This window comes from Rhinatrema bivittatum, chromosome 12 (genome assembly GCF_901001135.1).
Source record: "Rhinatrema bivittatum chromosome 12, aRhiBiv1.1, whole genome shotgun sequence".
NCBI classification, from domain to species: Eukaryota; Metazoa; Chordata; class Amphibia; order Gymnophiona; family Rhinatrematidae; genus Rhinatrema; species Rhinatrema bivittatum.
This window is the reverse complement of record NC_042626.1, coordinates 47949528-47974381: the sequence shown is the minus strand read 5'-3', so window position 1 is coordinate 47974381 and position 24854 is coordinate 47949528. Positions and strand designations below refer to the sequence as shown.

The window sequence follows — 24854 nt, the reverse complement described above, 5'->3', positions numbered from 1 at the left end:
TACTGATGGAACTCCTTTGGTTACCTGTCCAATCTCGCATCTTATATAAAAGCCTGACATTAATTCAAAAATCTATATATGGCAATAACTATGAATGGCTTAATGCATCGTTGCATATACATACTCCACAAAGAAATTTAAGGTCGTCAGGAAAGGCCTTGCTAACAATCCCGTCACCTAAATTAGCACATCTTACGTCAGTCAGAGAAAGAGCTCTTTCTCTGGCGGGACCAGTCCATTGGAACGCCCTCCTACTAGACATAAGGCAGGAAACAAATGTTGGCACTTTTAAAAAAAGCTTTGAAGACCTGGTTGTTTGAACAGGCTTATGCACAAGCAGGTTAAATTCACAATTTTATCTTCCTCCATTCCCACCACTGAATTTATTTTAGCTTTAGATTTAAGATTATCTTATCTGATTATTTTTTTTTTTAACTAGGAAAATGTTTATTAATTCTGAAATTAGAAATGGATACACAATTTTATGGATATGAATTTTATTGTAACAGGTATTTTATAATGTGTTATTTTATTTACCTATAACTTGTATTTTACAATGTGTTACATTGTTTATTGACATATTATAGTTGATCAATTGTATAGAAGGTGTCAATTATGGCATCAACTTTATCCATGGGAAAGATTTAAAGTTTGTATTATTTTTGATCTATAAGAAGTATGTAAACTGGCTTGATGTAACTTACGAAAGTTCGATATACAAAAAGGTTAAATAAATAAATAAATAAATAAATAAATAAAATATTTGAATGTCATAAATAGCTCTTTTTGTTTTTACTGCTGCACCAGCTGCAGATACCCACTGAATTAGTACCCTGGCCACATTCCATATTCTAATATCGGTGGGAGGAGCATAATCAACTATGAGGGCTCTCCTATTGGTCAGAGGCTGTAGGATGTAGCACAAACAGCCTGGAGAGCAATTCTGTTGGTCAAAGTCTGAGGAAGTGAAAGCAGTTGGGAGAGCTCTTCTGTTGATGAGAGGCTATGGAAAGGGGGCACAGCTGGAAGAACATTTCTGTTGGTTAATAACACTCCCCCCCTTTCCCCGTAGTTCCCTGGGGATGCTACGTACCACATTGCTGTCGTGTGCCTCATGGCTCATAGTGAGCTGTATTACGAACCATGCTGCGTTTCGCAGGATGAAGGCGGTGATCAGGTTCCAGTGAATGATATTCCTGAGGCATCGTATACTCCTGGTGAACACACAAAGGGGTTGAAAGCAATTAGACACCCTGCTGGCAGTCAGCATACTCAAGCACCTCCAGAATGAAATGCCTCATGTAACTGCAGCAGCTTCTAGTGGCAGGATGTCAGAAATGCAGTAGAGAAATTTGACAGAGTTCCTTTATGTCTGGGTCTGGTGGAGGCATAAGCAGTTTAACTTTCACATTTCTACATGTGGCTAGGATTGCAGAGGGCAGAGGGACATTCCTAGTGTAAATATTGAGTGCCCAGTTAGTCCTGGGTTGACTCCTCTCCTATTGCATGCTGGGTTTGGTGGTGCATTTTCACTATGTTTGTTTATTTCTTACAATTTTATACCACCTATTCAATACAGTCCCTGAGTAGTGAACAGATTTAAATCTATAAATATACTGTAATATATAAATACAAGCAGGATAAAGCAATAAGATTAAGAAACTAGAATAAACTAATTATAGTTATGAATAACAAATCAAAGCATAATTATAGACTTGCCAGAGGTATAAAACATAGAATAAAAAAAAATTCACTGTCATCTTTCCTCTCCCAAGATTTCCCTGAGAGTTTCGGATGTGAGATTCCACCGGGTCCCAGAGCCGCTCATCCATTCACTTCTCTCTGTGCTACTGGCCTGCCCAATGCACGTTCAAAGCCCTGCACTACTCATTGCACAGATAAGCTCGATTCTATGCATTGCTGGTGCTGTTACCCCTTTCTCAGAGCCCTCTCCCTATGCACAAGCTGCCAGAGCCCATCAGTGCTAGCTGGCACCTTTTTCCCTCGACTCTGCTTCCTGGTGAGAGATCACCCCTCCCAGATGAACCAAAGCTCTCTCTGCTTTTGTTCTCGTCTCCCACTAAATTCATTTACTACTCAAATACCAGCTCAGTGAGAGGGTTTTTACCCTTAACAACAGGAGGTGGCAGGGCTGTGAAGCTGAACACCAAGAAAGCGTAATTATAAAACAATTAGAGGCACTCTGCAGGACCTTATTTCTTTTTATAAAATAGGAACTGCGCTGTTAAAAATATTTGGTAGATGCCATTTTCTGTCTGGATGTTGACTGATTTTTGCCCCTCCTTCCCCTCTCTCTTCTGCACAGTTACCAGAAATATATTTATTTTAATTAAAGGGGTTTCTAACCCGTCCTAGTCACAAAAGTTCAAGATGGTGTACAACAGAAAGGACCATAAAAATTAAAATGCAAGAGAACACAAATACCCAACATGAGCTGCTCCTAGTACATAGATCTCCCTAAGAACGTGGCTGAATGCACTTAAGTACCTACCTCCTGAAAGGTTGATGAACATTACAAGAAGGATCAAAATGCAAGAGATTAAATATCTGCGTTAAATGGAAATGTCTGCTTAAACAGAAGTGTTTTTAGTCGCTTTCTAAAGGTCTGAGTGCATGTTGTCATCTATTAACTGTCTCTGTCTGCCCCTCTGTCTCCCTTGAGCAGTTACTGTATTTGTTTATAGATGGGCTTGTCTCTCAGATATATATTATGTATTTTTCTCCTCAGAGGAGCATGTGTTGGAGGCACAGAGAATTAAAGTGGCTTGCCCAAGGTCACATAGAGAGATGCTTAAGGTCATACAGTGAGTCAATGGCAGAGCTGGGATTAAGACTTATGAATCCCAGAAGTTTTTGCTGCTTTCACTCCACCCTTTTATCTTATTCTTATTTATTTATTTTACTTATTTAACAGATTTTTTATACCGACATTAAAATACACATCATATCGGTTTACATTGTAACAGCAGGTAGAAAGTACATTGAACAGGGGCGGGGAGTGGACAACCAGAAAACAAGAGTTAGAAGGGCTCCAACCGAGAGCCAGAAGGCTTAACTGAGAGAAGGGGGAGGGGGCAAAGAGGAGGAGAAATATTTACAAGTGCTAGGGGGGGGGGGATTGAGGGAAAAATGGAATTATTTACATGGCTGTGGGGAGGGAGGTGATTGAAGCTGGGGAGAATGGGGGTAATGGGGGTAATGTTCAGATGCAATTTGATCAATCTTGTCACACAGGTTGCCATGTGCAATGTTGTTCTGGAAGTGAGCATGGGAGACCTATCTGCATGCATAATTCAGAACCAGGCCCAAGAAAGCTGATAATAACAGCACGATGCACCATGTGGTGCTGTGGGCCAAGCAATTTCCTTTTGCATTTCTCATTTTTGAAAAATCATTCAACAAAGATAGTTCTGAAAATGTGATTTTGTCTCTGTGATGGGTGGAGACCACCAACAGGCTCAGGAAATCTGAAGGAGAAAAAAAAAGAGGAGGGAGACTCATTCTTACAAAGGACCCAAGTGCCACAGCATCACTGCCAGGTTACTGATCATGATTTTACAGTCTTGGTTGTTGGAGTAAGGCTAAACCTAGGATGCTTTCTGCCTGCTCAGAAAACTATAAAACAATTGCTTTAGTAGATAAATAAAAAATACAGTCCCTCTTTCTTTCTCTATAATACATGCATAATATTTTCAGGTGCACTAAAGGACATGCACACATATAGAAAAGCCATAAGAGCACTAGATACGTCTAGTAATGAATCTGATTATCTCAGACGAATACGGGTTGGTAGATGCACTGAAAAAAGTTTTGCACTAACTCCACAAATGAGAAGGAGAGGGAAGATAAGCCATAACAAGTCTACTGAAGATCAATTTGAGAACATGGTGGGTGAAGAATATGTTTCTGGAGAGACTATCAGGAAAATTCTACCTGAGTTTAACCTGACTTAAATCATGAGGACCAGAAGAGCTGAACCCAGGTCCGATAAGAGTATCATAGTAATATGGTTGATGTCAGTGGAAGAGGAATATTTGACCCACCTGGTCTTTCTGGATATGCTTGCATAAGCCCGTACTAGCTAAGGAGATCTCCCAGCTGTCAGCTGTACGGGTTTGATTGTCTGAAGGGATATTGCGCCTTATCTTATCCCAAATCGGTTTTTGCCTTCTCCTTTCCTGGGTCCTTTACCATTCTGCAAAAATGAACATACAGATTTCTATACCTAACCAACCCCCAGGACCCAATTTCCTCTTCTCACTCCTGTTGCTATCATGGCTTTGGTTTCCAGGCATCCACCATCTTTTCAGTAAAGATGCATTTCCTTAAATTTCCTCTGAGAGAGGGCCATGGAACTGAGAAAACCTGTTGCATTAATACTCACTATTATATGGTTCTGGTAGCTGTGTTGATCCTGTAAATAAGTGAATCCTTTACAGCTCATGGTACCTTTTTATTGTACCAGTCCAAACATGTTGCAGTACATGAGCTTTTGAGACCACATAGATCCTTTCTGCAGTGCCACACAGGAGGCAGCATTTGTAGGTCTGCCAAGTTTTATATATTTATTGAGTGATGTTTATTTTACATTATGTTTTAAGATTATTACATGTATTTATGACTTTATAATTTTATTTTATTTTTGAATTATGTGAATTTTCATTTCAAATATTTTTCAGTTATGTATTGATTTGTTGAATATGTGTTGACTGTTATGTTATGAGTAAAGTCAATAGTGGACCCTTGGGCCGGCTGAGGTGGACAGCGTCCACAGGAGTTAATAAGCCGGGAGGCGGCACTCAGCTGGAGCGGACTGGTGGCGTCTTCACCCTGGAAACCCGAGACCCCCCCAGGAGGAGCCCGTAGGGGTCCGAGTCGCTGGGACTTAGGAGAATCGTGAAAGAGTCCAAGGTTCGAGGCTGGCAGAAGACAAAGGAGAATCGTGAAGAAGACCAAGGTTCGTGGCTGGCTGAAGACAAAGGAGAATCGTGAAGAAGACCAAGGTTCGTGGCTGGCTGAAGACAAAGGAGAATCGTGAAGAGGACCAAGGTTTCGTGGCTGGCTGAAGACAAAGGAGAATCGTGAAGAAGACCAAGGTTCGTGGCTGGCTGAAGACAAAGGAGAATCGTGAAGAAGACCAAGGTTCGTGGCTGGCTGAAGACAAAGGAGAATCAGGAACCGGAGCTGGAGTCAGGATATGTAGACAGCAAGTGGAGCCCAGAGCTTGGAGCCAAGGCACAGCAGGACCAAACAGAACCTGACCTGGAAGCAAGGCACGGCTGGGACAAGCTGGAACCGGAGCTGGAAGCAAGGCACGGCTGGAACAAGCTGGAACCGGAGCTGGAAGCAAGGCACGGCTGGAACAAGCAGGAACCGGAGCTGGAAGCAAGGCACGGCTGGAACAAGCAGGAACCGGAGCTGGAAGCAAGGCACGGCTGGAACAAGCAGGAACCAGAGCTGGAAGCAAGGCACGGCTGGAACAAGCAGGAACCAGAGCTGGAAGCAAGGCACGGCTGGAACAAGCAGGAACCAGAGCTGGAAGCAACGCTGGGAAGCAACTAAGCACTCAGGAGAGCGACCCTCGTTGCAAAGGCAAAGCAAGGAAGTCAGACGATGGTTTAAATAGCCAGCCAGCGTCTGACGTCAGGAACAGGGGCGGTTCAGCACTTCCGGGTGCTGAACCTTTAAGAGCCCCCTGCTCACGCGCGCGCGTTGCCTGGCAGTGGGAGGAGTCAGAATCGTCCTTCGGCAGCGTCTCCACGTGGAGAGAGACGCTGCCATGCGGCCCTGCAGGCCCCAGGAGCAACAGATTGCAGCGAGACCGGGGGAGGCAGGAGAAAGGTAAGGACCCGGTCGCTAGCCTAGCGACCGGGACTGCAACAGTACCCCCCCCTTTACGCCCCCTCTTCAGAGGGCTTGGCCTGTCAGGATGGTCCAGATGATATTGCTGCAGAAGAGTCTTGTCCAAGATGTTGCGGGCAGGCTCCCACGTATTGTCTTCGTCTCCACAACCTTCCCAGGCTAGCAATATTCCCAACGTCTGTTGGCGAAGCGAGCATCCAGGACCTCTCGTACCTGAAACGTAGGATCCTCATCCGTAGTGATGGAAGCGTCCTCAAGAGGCCTGGGGTGGAATCTGGAAAGAATCACTGGTTTTAAGAGGGAGACGTGAAAGACATCATGAATGCGTAAAGTGGTTGGGAGTCGTAGACGGTAAGAGACCAGCCCTACCCTCTCTGCAACGCGGAAAGGACCACAGAACTTGGGTGAGAGCTTCTTGGAAGGTTGCCTCAGATGAAGGGTCTTTGTACTAGCCACACTCGATCGCCTGGGAAAAAAGCGAATGCCGGTTTTCGGTGTGTCGATCATAGTAGCGTTTAGAAGTGCGTGCGACTTTCTGAAGTCGGTGTTGAGTAGAGGACCAAAGTTTACTCATTGGTCCGCGGTCAATTGAGCAGCTGGGTGAGGAGGTTGGTACTGGTAGAGGTACGGTGGTTTGAGCTGTTTACCGTACACAATTTGAAAAGGGGATTTCCCCGTCGCGTATGTATTTGATTATTATAGGCGAATTCTGCCCAAGGCAAAAGCTCCACCCAATTATCTTGTTTGTGGTTAATGAACGCTCGTAGGAACAACTTTAATGAACGATTCATGCGTTCGGTTTGCCCATTACTTTGCGGGTGGAAAGCGGAGGAGAAACTCAGCTGGATCTTAAATTTTTGCATAAGGCTTTCCAATACCTGGCTGTGAATTGAGGGCCTCTGTCAGATACAATGTCCTGAGGCAGACCATGAATACGGAATACATGGTGTGTGAACAGAGAAGCCAGTTCAGTGGCGGAAGGTAATTTGGGCAAAGGCACAAAGTGAGCCATTTTAGAGAAGCGGTCCACCGTGACCCATACCACAGTCTTGCCTTGCGAAGGCGGGAGTTCCACCATAAAATCAGTAGCAATATGTGTCCAGGGTTCCGTGGGTATAGGTAACGGTTGTAGAAACCCTCTCGGAGGGCCATTAGAAAGCGTTTCTGCAGGGCGCAAGTGGGGCAAAGAATTCACGTAAAGGGAAACATCACGTCGAAGACCAGGCCACCAATAGAAACGATTTATAAGATCCAATGTTCTTAGTCTACCAGCATGTCCCCCCGGTCAAGGAGTCATGGCCCAAGACAAGACTTTCCTTCCTCCGAAGCCTCTTAGGAACGGTAGTCTTATTTGAGGAAGCAATGGAAGTGGTAGTTATTTGAACACAGGCAGGATCCAGGATGGTTCGTGGAGAGTCGTCCTCTTCTTTCCGGCTGATAGGTACGAGATAGAGCATCGGCTCGAACGTTCTTCTCAGCTGGTCGAAACTTGAGGATGAAATTGAAACGACTGAAGAAGAGTGACCATCTTGCTTGCCGCGAGTTTGTCGTTGAGCTTGGGCCAAGTACAATAAATTTTTGTGATCAGTGTACACTGTCACCGGAGTGATTAGCCCCCTCCAGCCATTGCCTCCACTCCTCGAAGGCCAACTTGGATGGCTAAGAGTTCTTTGTCTCCGATGCCATAGTTACATTCAGCAGGCGAAAACTTTTTAGAGAAGTAAGAACATGGCATCAATTTGCCCGAAGTATCGTGTTGACTGAGCACCGCTCCAACAGCCAGATTCGAGGCATCGACCTCCAGGATGAAGGGTCGTTGTGGATCTGGGTGTCGTAGGCAGGAAGCGTCTAGGAATGCTTGTTTTAAGTCTTCAAAGGCAGCCGAGGCGGTAGTGGACCAATCGTGAGCGTTACCCCTTTGCGAGTAAGCGCCGTGAGAGGAGCTACCTTCTGGGAGTAATGTGGTATAAAATGCCTGTAAAAATTGGCGAATCCAAGGAATCGCTGTAGCGCCTTCAGGCCAGACGGGCGAGGCCATTTGACAATGGCCGCCACCTTCTCTGGGTCCATCTGGAAACCGGACGAGGAAACAATATATCCCAAGAACGGAAGCGACTCGCGCTCAAACTGACATTTTTCAAATTTAGCGTATAGATGATTGTCTCTTAGAGCCTGTAAGACCTGTTTGACGTGTTGGCGATGGGAGGAGAGATCTTGGGAATAGATCAGAACGTCATCAAGGTACACTATGACGAAAGAATGAAGCATCTCTCGGAGTACCTCATTCATCAGATTCTGGAAGACAGCAGGGGCATTACATAAGCCGAAAGGCATTACTAAGTATTCGTAATGTCCATCTCGCGTGTTGAACGCTGTCTTCCACTCGTCACCGGGACGAATACGAACCAAATTGTATGCTCCACGTAAATCCAATTTTGTAAAGATCTTGGCCCCCTGAGTCTATCGAGCAGTTCTGGGATCAGAGGCAAGGGATAGCGATCTTTCTTAGTGATGGAGTTCAGACCTCGATAGTCTATGCACGGCCGGAGGGAGCCATCTTTTTTGGACACAAAAAAGAATCCTGCTCCTGCAGGAGAGTGCGAAGGGCGAATGAACCCTTTGGCAAGATTCTCCGTAATGTAGTCTGACATTGCATGGGTTTCTGGCAGAGAAAGAGGGTATACCCTACCCCGCGGGGGAGTGGAACCAGGTAGTAAATCAATGGCACAGTCGAAGGGCCGATGGCATGGAAGCAGTTCAGCTTTTTGTTTGGAGAACACGTCAGAGTAATCCTGGTACGGCAAAGGAAGGTCCAGGGCAGAGTGAGAGAGTAATATCTCCGGTCTAGGAACGGGATCCAGGCAATTCTGGAAACAGGAAGGACTCCATTGCGCAATTTGGAGAGAGTCCCAATGGATCACCGGAGCATGTTGTTGCAACCAAGGGAGTCCCAGGACCACAGGGTGCACCGATTTATCCAGTAGCAAAAAGGAGATTGTCTCAGTGTGAAGCACGTCCCGTCCGTAAAGTGAGAGGCATCGTGGTTTCAGAAATGGATCCAGGTAGAGGGGTTCCCCGGATAGAGGTAACCCGTAACGGAGGTATCCGGCGCTTAGTAGGTAGTCCTAATTGGTGTAACCAGTTTCTCTCAGATAAAGTTCCCTCCGGCTCCGGAATCAATGAAAGCTAGAGTCTGAAAGGAGCCACCTGGATATTCCAGCGTTATAGGAACTGTACATTGAGGAGTAGCATTAACATAGCCTAGGGGAACCTCCTCATCTCTCCCTAGACTCGAGCATTTCCCGTCTCGCAGGACATTGACCCAGGAAATGACCCTTAGTGCCGCAGTATAAGCACAGGCCCAGAGTGCGGCTTCGTGTCTTCTCCTCCTCGGTTAGCGGTGCCCGTCCAAGCTGCATAAGTTCCTCTGAGGAGCTGTGGGAGGCTGATGGTGTCTTGTGAGGTACAGTCAGAGACCTGGAGAAGGAGGGTGCCAATGAGACAAGGCCCGACGAGGAACTCGACCCTCCTTAGCTCGTTGCTGCAATCGCCGGTCAATCCTCCCGGCCAAGTCTATCACCCCCGTTCAGAGTGAGGGGCAGGTCGCGAGCCATCAGCTCGTCTTTGATACGACCTGCAAGACCTTCCAGGAAAATACCCCGCAAACAGTCATCCTGCCAGCCGAGTTCCATCGCCAGAGTACGAAATTCAATAGCGTACTCCGCCAGAGAGCGGGATCCTTGTCGTAGCTGTAGAATTTCAGTGGTAGCAGTGGTAGCACGAGCTGGCTCATCAAAAAGTCTGTTTGAAGTGAGTCACGAAATCCTGCAAGTTGTGGCAGCATGGGCGTCCTGTTTTCTCCCACATGGGAGAGGCCCATAGCATAGCCCTCCCATCGAGCAGAGACAAAATATATGCTACCTTGACGGCATCAGAACGGGAACTGCCCTGGTAGCAACGTGAAGCGGATGAAGCACTGATTCAAAAAACGCCCTGCACGATCTGGTCATCCCCGGAGTATCGAGTAGGCGCTGGAAGCTGAGTTCCTGTGCGGGAGCTTGAAACCGCCAGTGGAGGCGGGGGTGGTGCCAGCGGTGGAGGATTGGCGTCCAAGCGACTGGCTAGGCGATCCACCGTAGCAGCCAAGACTTCCAGACATTGCTGTTGCTGCTGGATTCTTTGGGCATGCCAGGGATGGCCTGCATAGGAGCGGAGTCCGCCGAGTCCATGGCCTTTGCAAACTGTTATGTTATGAGTAAAGTCAATAGTGGACCCTTGGGCCGGCTGAGGTGGACAGCGTCCACAGGAGTTAATAAGCCGGGAGGCGGCACTCAGCTGGAGCGGACTGGTGGCGTCTTCACCCTGGAAAACCCGAGACCCCCCCAGGAGGAGCCCGTAGGGGTCCGAGTCGCTGGGACTTAGGAGAATCGTGAAGAGTCCAAGGTTCGAGGCTGGCAGAAGACAAAGGAGAATCGTGAAGAAGACCAAGGTTCGTGGCTGGCTGAAGACAAAGGAGAATCGTGAAGAAGACCAAGGTTCGTGGCTGGCTGAAGACAAAGGAGAATCGTGAAGAAGACCAAGGTTCGTGGCTGGCTGAAGACAAAGGAGAATCGTGAAGAAGACCAAGGTTCGTGGCTGGCTGAAGACAAAGGAGAATCGTGAAGAAGACCAATGGTTCGTGGCTGGCTGAAGACAAAGGAGAATCAGGAACCGGAGCTGGAGTCAGGATATGTAGACAGCAAGTGGAGCCAGAGCTGGAGCCAAGGCACAGCAGGACCAAACAGAACCTGACCTGGAAGCAAGGCACGGCTGGGACAAGCTGGAACCGGAGCTGGAAGCAAGGCACGGCTGGAAGCTGGAACCGGAGCTGGAAGCAAGGCACGGCTGGAACAAGCAGGAACCGAGCTGGAAGCAAGGCACGGCTGGAACAAGCAGGAACCAGAGCTGGAAGCAAGGCACGGCTGGAACAAGCAGGAACCAGAGCTGGAAGCAAGGCACGGCTGGAACAAGCAGGAACCAGAGCTGGAAGCAAGGCACGGCTGGAACAAGCAGGAACCAGAGCTGGAAGCAAGGCACGGCTGGAACAAGCAGGAACCAAGGCTGAAAGCAACGCTGGGAAGCAACTAAGCACTCAGGAGAGCGACCTCGTTGCAAAGGCAAAGCAAGGAAGTCAGACGATGGTTTAAATAGCCAGCCAGCGTCTGACGTCAGGAACAGGGCGGTTCAGCACTTCCGGGTGCTGGACCTTTAAGAGCCCCTGCTCAGCGCGCGCGTTGCCTGGCAGTGGGAGGAGTCAGAATCGTCCTTCGGCAGCGTCTCCACGTGGAGAGAGACGCTGCCATGCGGCCCTGCAGGCCCCAGGAGCAACGGATTGCAGCGAGACCGGGGGAGGCAGGAGAAAGGTAAGGACCCCGGTCGCTAGCCTAGCGACCGGGACTGCAACAGTACCCCCCCCTTTACGCCCCCTCTTCAGAGGGCTTGGCCTGTCAGGATGGTCCAGATGATATTGCTGCAGAAGAGTCTTGTCCAAGATGTTGCGGGCAGGCTCCCACGTATTGTCTTCGTCTCCACAACCTTCCCAGGCTAGCAAATATTCCCAACGTCTGTTGGCGAAGCGAGCATCCAGGACCTCTCGTACCTGAAACGTAGGATCCTCATCCGTAGTGATGGAAGCGTCCTCAAGAGGCCTGGGGTGGAATCTGGAAAGAATCACTGGTTTTAAGAGGGAGACGTGAAAGACATCATGAATGCGTAAGTGGTTGGGAGTCGTAGACGGTAAGAGACCAGCCCTACCCTCTCTGCAACGCGGAAAGGACCACAGAACTTGGGTGAGAGCTTCTTGGAAGGTTGCCTCAGATGAATGTTCTTGTACTAAGCCACACTCGATCGCCTGGGAAAAAAGCGAATGCCGGTTTTCGGTGTCGATCATAGTAGCGTTTAGAAGTGCGTGCGACTTTCTGAAGTCGGTGTTGAGTAGAGGACCAAAGTTTACTCAATTGGTCCGCGGTCAATTGAGCAGCTGGTGAGGAGGTTGGTACTGGTAGAGGTAACGGTGGTTTGAGCTGTTTACCGTACACAATTTGAAAAGGGGATTTCCCCGTCGCCGTATGTATTTGATTATTATAGGCGAATTCTGCCCAAGGCAAAAGCTCCCCCAATTATCTTGTTTGTGGTTAATGAACGCTCGTAGGAACAACTTTAATGAACGATTCATGCGTTCGGTTTGCCCATTACTTTGCGGGTGGAAAGCGGAGGAGAAACTCAGCTGGATCTTAAATTTTTTGCATAAGGCTTTCCAATACTGGCTGTGAATTGTGGGCCTCTGTCAGATACAATGTCGCTAGCCTAGCGACCGGGACTGCAACACCCAACGCACAAATATTTACCTTCAAAAATTAATACCTTCCACGGAGCAAGCATTAATTCTTGAGGAGCTCAAAAGTTTACAGAAAAGCAGAAAATACTGCTTTTCTGTAGTTCCTCTGACTTAATATCTTGGCGATATTAAGTGAGAAGAATTGAAAAAGGAAAAACCTTAAAAAAAAAAACATGTGCCGGCAGTCAGGTTAGGAAAAGGGACTCTCAATTAATGAGCATCCATTTTCCTAACCTGTGGCTGTGCCTCCTTTTTACCATGGTAATCCATTTAAATATTACATCGGGTGCCCCGGAGAGGTACATTGATGCGCATTAGGAGAGCAGGTGATCAATCATGAATGCCCGTTTTCTGCATGCTAATATTGCATTGGCCTGAAATTGCATTTATTGCAGAAGATGTAGAAGAAACTCAGGCTCTTGTGGGATGCAAACTAGGATGGTGTTTGGAAGATCTACCATGCATATTCAAAAATATCTGCATAAATTTTGGTCTTGTTGGTCAGGTAAATTTTCAGGTATTGGTATTTGCCCTCTGAAAAATTTTACTTCTCTGTGGCCCTAAAGGACTGAGCTACCAACTCCTATCACAAAGAGAAGGAACCCTGAAAAAGTCAGTACCATTACCACTCCATTGCTCGATTACACAAATATTCCTTAAAATGCACCTTATGAGCCAGCTGATTCAACTGTCAAGAATGCAGGCCATATGGTTAATGAGCTAGAATTTGCAAATGCATCTGCAGTGATAATGTTCAGTGTGTTAAGTTAATTATGGAAGCTATGAAACACAGCCCTCATGCAGCTACAACCTGCAGGGGTTGGGTACCTACAAGTGGAGGGAGGAGGGGTGTGCAAAACTTAACATGGCTTTAGAACAAACCCCACTGGAACTGAATCACAGGTCCTGACACCTTGCCCACAGTTACAGACTATTTGTACCGATGTTGCTTTTAGCACATCCGTAGCTTCCAAGCAATTGCTGCCTGCTTTTCAGCTTCTGACATTGAGAAATGCTCTTATATAAGTTTGCTTCATAAAATTGCCAAATTTCACCTAAGGACATGTGTTGCGCTTGGAGGTGGACCCTTGTCCAGGAGCCGTGGAGAACGGCTCCCTGGTACGGACCAAGAAGCACCTGCCCCCACGGGGCGGAGCACAGGAGGAGACAGAGGCTGGGATGAGCTTCACCACTGGAAGCCCGAGGTCCCCCGGGTGGAGCCCGTAGGAACCCGGGCCGCTTGGACTTAGGTGCGCCTCGCAGGGTCTCCCGGAGGGTAGTAGAGAGGCGTGCTCACGATCAGCAAGGGAGTGCAGTCAGACTTCATGCTGTTGTCCTGGAGAGGAAAGGAAGGCCCAAATAGCGTAGGCGATGACAAGGCAAGGGACAGAGCCAGAATCAGGAGACATGGTCAATGGCAGCCGAGGTCAGAATCCGAGGACCAGTCTGAGGAGTAGTCAACAAGGCAGAGGTCAGTCAAGGTCACAAGGCAGGCAGCGGTCAGGATGCAGGCAGCAGACAGGATGGTTAAGGAACAGGCCGAGGTCAGTACCAGAGAGACAGTCCGAGGGTACTACCTGGGAAGACGGGCAGACAGATGCAGGAACAGAAGGACGCAGGAACAGTAGGATGCTGGAACAAGGCTGGAACAATAGGATACTGGAACAAGGCTGGAACAAGACTATGAACATGGAGGCAAACTAAAACACAATACAGTGCCGACTCGATTGCCAAGGCAAGGAAGTTTCCTTTTCTGAGGAGAAGTATCAGCATACCCAGAGAGACCATCTTGAACTTTTCTCTTAAGAGAAACTTGTTCAATGCCCTGAGGTTGAGGATGGGGCGCCAGCCCCCGCTCCTCTTTGTATTAGGAGATACCTCGAATAGAACCCTCTGTCCCTCTCCTGCTGTGAGAAGGGCAGAGAGTTCTGTCTGTAGTATGTCCTGCTGGGCGTATGAAACCCATGATGGATATGGGGGAGAGGTCCCTGGGAGCCAGCTGAAGTTGAGGTGGTACCCCTGCTGAACTAAGTTAAGGACTCATCGGTCCAAGGTGCTCTCCTCCTAGCTATGGGCGAAGCTGAGAAGCCTGCCTCCCACCATGGGATCCGGCTTCAGGGGTATGCTCAGTTGACTCACACTGCCTCACTGCCAGTCAAAGCCCCATAGCCAGGGTTTGCGGGGGTGCTGGCTAAGGTCTAGGTGCTAGCTGTTGGCGAGGACGGCCCCTGAAGCTAGTTAGTGGCATGCGAGCTCGGGAGGCCGGAGGATAATATTTCCTCTGCCTGTAAAAGAGCTTCCTTGAACTGGGCACCAGTTGCGTTGCTAGGGCACCTAAAAGGACGACCAGATGCTCAAGCAGGGGTGCTAGGACAGATGGCGGAGGCTCGGGCTCTGGTATGGGGGCTGGTGGCAGGGGCGGCTCGATGCTCTGAAGAACTCTGAGCACCGTGGTCTGAACACTGCAGTCCAGCTCCTCTTGAAAGTCTAGTGATGCCAGGACTGAAGGAGGGGGATGAGGCGTCACCATCTCTTCCTTGGGTCTCTGAGGTGGCATGGTGTCCGGCACCAATATCTGTGGGGAACACCTGGGACTCCCGGGGACATTGGAAGATGGGGCCTCTGATGGCTGGGGTTGCTTTGGCGGCAGTACGGCCACCGCCAGTACGTGCTGGAACCAGAGCCATGTGCCGACTGTTACTGGTGTCGGTGCTTGCGGGATCTCCCCCAGTGCTCGGTCTGGTCTTTCTGTGGCGCTGAAGAGGTGGATCCCGATGTTCAGGACACCAGTGAGATCATGGAGGATTGGTCACCTTCCCCGCGATCCTTCAAAGAAGTGGAGCGAGGAGTATCAAGAGGAAGCATATCAATGGGCTTCCTGCGACCTCTCAGTGTCGATGACTCCGATACAGATGTGGATGGAGCAGATGTGGAAGAACTGAAAAGTTTCTCCACCTTGTCAAGCCCTGCACAATGGTCTTTGGGGGTCATCTGGTCACACACGTGACACCCACGGATGTCATGCGAGGCCCCAGGCAGAAGATACAAACCTCATGCGGATTGTGATGGACAAGGTCTGTGGGCACTGGGGGCACCGATGAAAACCGGATGACGTCATAAAAATTACCCAGCGTGCGGTCACTGACCGGCGATCATCGAGAGGCAATGTGTCGGGGATCAAGCGAAAATAGCAAAAAAGCCGCAACTTCAACTTACCATGCCGAGGAGGCACCAACTGTGAAGGGGGACCTAATGATGGAACAAGAAAAAACACAGCACTTGTTAGCAAAAGTCAAGAAAAAATTGGAGCTCCACAAACTGCGAGGGAACTGCACCGTGGAAAAGAAGAGACTGAAGGGGGACCTCGCGTGGACACATGGACAGTGGCATGCTGGGCATGCTCAGTGTGCTGGTCAAAGCTTCTAGAAACTGACAAAAGCTTTCCTTGCCAGGCTCCATCGGATGATGTCTCCTACATGTGAGGACTTCTGTCCTGCTTGTCCTAGGAGAAACATAGAAACAAAGAAATCCTCATACTTAGTTTCCCAAACTGTTAAAGTAAGGGCCCTTGTTGGTTGCTGTCCAAGTCCAATTCCTTGTTATCTCTTGCTATTGAAGCAGAGAGCAATGTATAAGGCTTATTGGTTAAGGGTAGTAACAGCTGCATCAGCAAGTTACCCCCATGCGTATTTGTTTTCCCAGACCGTAAAATTATTGGTTGTTGTCCAAAACTAATTCCCTTTTTCCTCTTTTCCCCCTGCCGTTAAAGCAGAGAGCAATGAATTGCATCAACAGTATGAAGGTTTGTTGGCTAAGGGTAGTAATCGCCATACCAGCAAGTTACTCCCATGCACTTTTTTCCTCATTTCCATAGTCTAGCCTTCAGGGATCCACAGTGTTTATCCACTTTGAGCACTGTTTAAAACAGCAGGTATCACAGAGAAAATTGTGACGTCATACTGGTCAAGATCACGGGAAGGACAAAGAGGAGAGAACAAGGCAAAGAGAGAGGAAGAGGTAGAGGAATAAAGAGGGTCAGGGAAGAAGGAAGCTTTAGATTTTAACATAATAACAAACCCAATACCTGATTTTGAAATGACAATGATCAGTGATTTTATAAACTAAGTGCAATGAGTCTGCCAGTTTTGGTAGCATTACTATTAATATATTCAGCTTGCTGAGACTAATTTAAGAATTGATCAAAAACCCCACTTAGATTTTTTTCACAAGGTTTTGTCTCCACAAATTTTGTGTCAAATCTATCCCCTTTCCTTAAACTTCAAAAATTAAGATTTGGGGAAAAGATACACCATTTCCAATTTGTGTAAGCAAATGGCCTTGCAAGCTTTTTGCACCTTTTTGGGTCTCTAAAGATTGTTTTCAACATGTCTTACTCATTATTTCTGTATATAAAGAATCTTTTAAAAAATCAAGCATTGTTAAGGTCCAATTTCCCATCCATTGGGGAAGTTTAGACTTAGGCACACTCAGACCCAGGGAGGGCGTGAAGATTGCTCCTGTTATGATAGCAGCCTCTGCTGATCTCAATGGGCTTCATGAAGGGAATGTGTTAGAGAAGATACTCCACCAGCCTTTGACACTATGAGGCAAGGGCGGCTCAAGGCAATCTGCTGCCTAAGGCGAAGGATGAAATGGTGTTCCTCCCCCACCCCTTTGGACCGATGCAGGTGAAATCACTGAGGGCCAGGGCAGGGGGGAGGCAATGGAGGTTGAAGTGACTTGCCCAAGGTCACAAGGAATGGCAATATGATCTGAACCCTGACTTTCCTTGTTTGCAGCCCTCTGCTCTAACCACTCAGTTTTTGGGTCTGTTATTTTTTGTTCTCAGTCTTCGGAATCTGCACTAGGGGGCGCAAGAGAAGTGTTTAATAGTGTCGTGCAATCGTTTTGCCGAATTGAAAAATTTCAAAGAAATAGTCCAATTCGGCATGGGTTGGAGGACCTGAATCCTGAGACGGATTTTCCCCAAACTTCAGGGAAAATTCATTGTTCGGGTTAGGGGGGGGAGGGGCACCTTTATTTAAAAATCAAAAAAACCCAAACCCACCCCAACCATTAAACTTTAGTTAATTACAACCCTTACCCTCCTGACCCCCCCAAAACTTGCCTAAAATACGTAGTGGTCCAGTGGGGGTCCCAGGAGCGATCTCCGCTCTCAGGCTGTCGGATGCCAATAAATAAAATGGCACTGGTGGCCCTTTGCCCTTACCATGTGATAGGGGCTACCGGTGCCATTGGTCGGCCCCTGTCACATGATAGGAGCAATGGACGGTTGACGCCATCTTAGAAAATGGCGTGGGCCATCCATTGCTCCTTCCATGTAACAGGGGCCGACCAATGGCACTGGTAGCCCCTGTCACATGGTAAGGGCAAAGGGCCACCAGCGCCATTTTGTTTACTGGCTGCCGACGGCCCGAGAGCGAGAGATCGCTCCTGGGACCCCCGCTGGATCATCATGGATTTTAGGCAAGTTTTGAGGGGGTCCGGAGGGTGGGGGTTGTAATTGAAGCCATTCTTGTCATACAAAAACTTCAGATCAGTACTCCAAGCTTTATTATTCACTAGATTAGACTATTGCAACTCCACAATGCTAGATCTCCCAAAAGTGACACTATGCCCTTTACAGGTCCTACAAAATACTGCAGCCCGTATTCTCTCAAATACCAAAAAAAGGGATCATATCACTCCAGTCTTAATGGATTTACATTGGTTACCAGTAGAGAGTAGAATAATGTACAAATCCTTATGCATTATCCACAAAATATTGTATGGTGATATATGTCTGCATGGTTAAACTCTACAATAAAATTACATATCCCCCAGCACAATCTCAGGTCAGCCAATAAAGCCATTCTGACAGTACCAACAGTAAGGTCAGCTCACTTAAGCGAAGTAAGGGACCGTGCGATTTCCATTGCAGGCCCGTCCCTCTGGAACATATTACCACAAGAACTACGGCTACAACAAAATTTGAAGAGATTCAGGAAAGATCTAAAGACATGGCTTTTTAAACTGGCATTTGAAATGGTCACTGAAGCATGAGCCAGGTTTTCTATATGATCTATTTTTAGTCTGTTCTTATCTAATTTTAATGTTAATTTTAGTCCTGAAGTCACTGAAGCATAAGCCAGGTTTTTACATGATCTACGTTTTAGTTTGTTCTTAACGAATTTAATTGTTAATTTTTATTTTAGATAGTTTTTATAGAAGTTTATGTATGGAAATTTTACGATGTATTGTTATTTTCTTTCTTCCCTTGTGTTTTTAAATTGTCTATTGTAAACCATGGAGATAGAACTCGTTCTGTGCAACGGTATATAAAAATTGTATAAATAATAAATAAATAAATAAATAAATAGACGAAATTTGAAGGTTGGGGGGGTTGTTTTTTTTCAGCGAAAATAGCCAAGAAAATAAAACGACCCGATGGAAAACAAAGTTTTCCATGGGTTGGCTGACCCGTAGCCTGACCCAGCATAAGAAAACTAAGCACATCTCTAGTGTTTAATGGAGCAGTGCAGCCTTTGGCCGCCCTACCCTCTGGGTCTAGAAATAGGACTCCTCCATTCCCTATTACTTGCCTCCCACCCTTCTCCAAGACCTTCCCCCTGGGGGTGTGAGAGATTGGTGAATGGTGGAAGTCTCTGTGTGTGACACACTCTCTTAGGGCTGATACAAGGATATTTGATCCCCTAAAAAACTTTGCAGCCTTTCATTCCCCTTTCCCTCCCCTCCTCACATAATTAAATGTATGCATTCTTTTCCATTTTAAAATTTATTAACCTCCCCAACCTAAAAAGGCAGATTCCAAATGGAAATAGCCATTCAAAATACAATCTTCTTAAGTAAAAATATTGCTTACAACAACATATATTATATAGGCATACACTGCAAAAAAACACACTTTCAATAATAATAGTTTAATAGACTTAATAAACTACCTTTTTCATAGCAATCAAGGCAGTTTACTGGATCCAGTTTTACTGGATCCCATATTAGGCCTATGGTAAAATGCATTGGGTGTGGACTTAGCCCACAGAAAGCCAAGAATAAAATTAACAATTCCAGTATAGTAAGCCTTCCATATCATAATTGCCAGCACTCAACCTATGAAAAGGCCATACTGAAAATATTACATCAGGCCGTAAATACCAATACATCTCCTTTTAGGAAAACAGATTAAAGCCAAGTTGTTGTAAATTCCTACACAGAAACTACATGCTAGCAGAATACCTAAATCCTCAGTCACACAAGCACAATACAGATAAACTCTCACCAAATACAGAATAAAGAGATCATAAAATATAAATTGAAACGTGCAGACAAAAACTGAACTGGAAATCACAAGAAGCCAAACTCTGTAAGCAATGCAAACACAATCAAGAAATAAAAACATTAAACATAACAATAAAAAGAATGTCAAATCTGCTGATAAATTCAGCCAATTAAAAACACACATAAAATTGTTTAAAATATTACCAAACACCAATAAAATATTTTAAACTAACAAAGATAAATAAAAAATCTCCACTCTCCATACCTGGGAACTTTTATATTCCAGTCTTTCTGAGATTGTCGTAGATTGGAGGAGGGTGTACAAACTTTAACCTCTCTTACCACATATATACAGGTACTCTCACACATGCACACACGTGTGCAGGCACTCCCTCATAGACACACACATACACATATACACACAAAAAACTCTCTCATATATACGCATACACACACACAAACACCCTCTAATATAACACACACACACATACCCCACCCTCTCATATATATACACACACCCTCACCACCAACTCATACACACACTACCTCCTTCACCAAATCATACACACCCCCCGCACCCTCTCTCTCTCTCACACACACACACCACCACCCTCTCATACACACACACACACACACACTCCACCACCCTCTAATACGCACACCCCCCACCACCCTCTCATACAAACACCACACACACACACCACAACACACACACTCCACCACCTCATACAATATACACCCCACCACCCTCTCATACAAACACACACCACAGCCCCACCACCCTCCTACACACACAACCTCCAGCACCCTCTCATACACATACACCCCCCACCACCAACTCACACACACACAAACACTCTCACTTACCAATACACCCCCCTCTCATATACACACAGGTTCTCACCCCCCTCCAACACACACACAGTAGTCACCCATCTACCCAGGCAGGCAGTCACCCTCCCGCACACACATACAGGCAGTCACCCTGCAGGACGTCTGCATCGCCTCCTGCCCTGAGATCCCTCGAGGACTTGTTGGAATGGCTTTAGAAAAAAGGAGAGTGGCATTTCCTGCACATCAGCATCCTGCAGGAAAAGATATCGTCTGGCAACACAGGTCCCTAACCCCGGGCAGCTGGAGTCGTGTTTATCCCAACATCATCTCCTGCTGCTGGGGGCCCTGCAGCTCCGACCTAACCGTGGGGCCCTGCAGGGGTCCCATCCCTCCTGGGCTACCGATCGCAGTCTCTTTTTTTCTCTCTTTCTCACTCTGCCCCTTTGACTGACAGGTCGGAGCCTGAGGTGGTGCAATCAGTAACCAGGAGGGATGAGACCAATGCAGGATCCCAAGGTAAGGTCGGAGCTGCGAGGCCCGGTATTGGTTGGGCTCCTGGCAGGTCACCGTCCCATCCGACACCCCTGCCCTTTGGCGAGCCCTAATCTCAGGACCACCAGACAGGGCTGTGACCTGTGTCACTTTCATCCGGGGCACAGTCTCTGGCCATGGGGGAGGTAGAGTGCCAGGCAGGTGTTTGTCTTCTGCCGTCCCTTTCCTGGGAGAAAGGGTCAGGTGTTTGGGTCTCTTATGCCTGGCCGATAGTTAGGGGAGGGAAAATAAGATGCTACATGGAGAGCTGGGGAGGGCGTGACTGGTAAATTGGGGGCAGGACTTGAGGCAGGTTTCGTGATGGGGCAGGGGCAGTGCACGGGGGAGATTTTGTAGAGGCAGCGTGGATAGTGTGGATGCCGCAGGAGGAGTGGAATGGGTTTAGTTGATGGAGTGGGGATAATGTGCAGGGTTGGGGTTTGGGTTTCATTGGGGGGTGGGAATAGTGCGCAGAGTTGGTGGTTGGGTTTTGTTGATGGGGTGGGGATAATGTGCAGGGTTGGGGGTTTGGTTTCGTTGAGGGGGCGGGGATAGTGCATAGGGACTGGCCTCCGGCAGCAGGAGATAACATCGGGATAAACACAACTCCTGCTGCCCAGGGTTAGGGATTGGCAGGGGTTTATTTTATCCTTGCATGATCCGAAGCTTGACTTTGGAGGCAGGGTGAGGCGGCGGTTGCGGAAGAGTTGTTTTGAAGGGGCAGTTTTGGCCTCTTCAAAATTCTGCCACCTGAGGCGGCTGCCTCACCCTGCCTCATGACAGAACCACCCCTGCTATGAGGGTTCCTGCAACTGCTCAGGTATGTCAAGGGTTGGAGGGAAGAAGCAGGTTAGGGAGTGGCAGAAACCATTGGAGAAAAATGCAAATAAAAAGCCCATGTGAGTAATACTGTCAGCAAACATATCAGAGTATGAGGCCTTCCCTTCAAGTCAGTTCTTTCTGCTGCTGAAATTTGTTTCATCTCAGAGGCTTTGGCACCCTGGGATTTGTAATGAACTTTTTCTTTGGAAGAAATAAGCCAGTGTTGCTGAGCAGGAGGGCGTAACTCCCTGATCACCTCCTATTGTAATGGTGCTGCTCACAGACTGGTGTTCTATCCAATTAGTAGTGCCGGGTGACAAGCATTATTTGTGCTGCGTGATTATCTTTGAAAAATGCAAATCTGAGCTTAGTTCACTCCAGCAGCTAACAAGATAATGAATATTTTCATAGGGAGCGAATACAAACATCTGTGGAAACACACAAAACCTACGTAGAAGGGCGGGAGAGAAAGGAGTAAGAGATGCTTGGCTTTGCCAGGGAAAGCAGAGTCTTCATTCAACTACCTGAGAATGTGCATTGGAGTGCTCCTGAGTCGTGTGAAGTCTAAAGAAATAGCCCAACAAACGGCAGAAGTTAAGACTGTATGATGTTGTAGGAAGGGGCACCCTGGCTAAAACTCTTACCAATTTCTCTTTGAATGAGGGTATGGATCACAGCCATTATACAACCACAGACGTTACAATTTTCTACAGTGTGCTAGTCATTACCAATCCTTTTGTCATCATGTAATCACTGAAACCACAAGCTTTACAACAGGCCTGCCCTAATTATCCAGAACGAAAGGTGTAGAATCCTCTTCTCATTATCTAGCCATCACACCCACTTGCACAACATATGGAGCCAACCACAGAAACCAGAGTCTCTAAAGATCTGTAGACCCCATATAGGGATTATGGCAAAGCCAAAGCACTATATCTAATGGAAGAACACTAGATATATAAATGTCCCTTCTGGGCATTAATGTCTGTTCCAGCTTCACCATCACCTCATAAGTATTCAGATTTCAGTCCAATCTAGCTCAGGTACCGGATCATTTGCAAAAAGGTCAAAAGAAAGATCTCCTGTCTTCTTTAGACATTGCATATTTATCATAATTATCCAATAGCTTCCACCCTATCCTTGTAGAAGAAGTCAAAACCCCAGCACACACTGCAGAAAGAGTTTCTGAAAATAAAGTTAATTCATTTTGCCACGTGTATCAAAGTTTCTACACATTTATATATATAAATGACATAAGCTTCTATATATGAAGTAAAATAAGCATTATATATATAAACACTTCAAATATGTAAAGAACATCAAAATTTATTACTACCAAAATGCTTATGTGACTTTAGTCTTCAAACTAATCAAAATAAATGAATGGCTCATATACATTTTTAATTTAAAACAAAGGATGAAAAAGCCAGTTCAGAGCTCGATTTAAAGCCACCGCTTAAAAGACATCAATGTATGATTGACTGCTTCATAGGCAGATATCCTCTTCTAATCATAACTGGCAAAAAAATCCTTAATTGCAAAACATATTTGTATTCATTTAAAAAAATGTAACAAAAGTTTGTTGTATAAGATAATATATACATACTGTATATATATATATACACAGACACACAGTCAATATATACTGTATGGAGGTAATTTTAAATAGTGCAGAGTTGCAAACATCCTTACACACTTTGTTCACCCATACATTGCAGCTAATGTTCAAGTAAAATAACCTGGGTAGCTTCCTTTTGAAAAATATTTACAATGCACATTTGCACCTATTGTGCAGGTAGCCAATTTGGGGAAAACAGGACCTGTACAGTTAGCAAGTCAGAAAAGAATTGTGGAGCAATTCATATAAGTGTGTGTGTGTGTGTGTGTGGGGGGGGGGGGTGTTCCTCTTGGTTTAATGAGAAAACTTGTTTGGGGTGGTTTTTTTTTTAGTTTTGGGCTAGATCCATAAGTTTTCTGGGAAAATGTTATGTCAATTTCTAGTTTGTACATAGACACACATATCCTTAACATTTGGTTGCTGTAGGTTAAATGGTTCAAGAGATATTCAGCACTACTTAGCTGGTTAAGTAGCAACTTATCCAGCTATGTTCAGTGGGTGCCACTTAGCCAAATAAGTACTTATCGGCTAAATAGTTAGCTGGATATCTAATGAGTAGGCAAGGGTGGATCAGGAAGGAGATACTTATCCATCTATCATAGCCGGATAAGTGATGATATTTGGACTTATCCACCTACGGTAGATGGATAAATTAGACCTGCTCAATGGTAGGTCTAAAATTAGCTGGATATGAGTTATCCAGCGAAGTGGCGATTTGTACGGGAATATTCATCAGCATAGCTGTGCTGCTGAATATCCCATGTAAGTTAGCCAGAGAAGCCTTATCTGGCTTTCTTAGCTGGATAACGCTGAATATTGGGCCAATGTGTTCACATCCCTACAGAAAAAACAAAAACATAAGTAATTATATTTATTTTGGGGAAAAGTGCTAAAACTTGCAATGTACATGAGCTAATCAGTCCCCAACCTCGCCTCTTTTTGGTGCAGTTACGAATGCATGCAATGAGAACAGCAACTTTCAGAAAGGTCAATCTGCTTGGATAAATACCTGTTTACCCGGATAAATAGTATTGAAATTTGTCCTTCCCTTGTGTCGGTATGTGTGTCTTTAGAAATGATCAGACTTGGCTCTAGCCAAAAAGATATTGTGTAGCTTGTCAGCCAAGGCCCACAATCACTACAAAATTTTATTAAGGAACCAGAGACAGAGAAGAGAGAAGTGACAGATTTAAAATAACTTGCCAACTTCCCGTCAATATTATGACAATTTCCCACATCAGTTCATTGACCTGAAGCAGGAGCTGACAATATTAACATAACTATGTCAGAGCAAACCCTTCAGACAAGCTGCCACTGGTGTTCTATCAGCAGCTATTACCATTTGAAGATGAAAGGCTTTTCTTTGCTCTCTTTTCAATCTTCCCCACATACACAGCTCAACCCTCAGGTGAAGTCACAAGATTCCAAATTTTCTAAGGTGAGAACTTAACTCTCCCCCCCCCCCCCCTCTTTCTCTCTGATTTTCTCTCTTGA

General features: G+C 46.3%; 1 protein-coding gene across 1 annotated transcript in view; it reads right to left on the bottom strand.

The window, feature by feature from the left end:
* Positions 1-24854, bottom strand: part of LOC115073633 (corticotropin-releasing factor receptor 1-like) — a 246210-nt gene that overhangs the window by 112228 nt on the left and 109128 nt on the right. Inside the window, 3 exon segments of the mRNA XM_029572234.1 lie at positions 1094-1214; positions 14545-15015; positions 15476-15508. Coding sequence (XP_029428094.1) covers positions 1094-1214; positions 14545-15015; positions 15476-15508 — 625 coding nt within the window.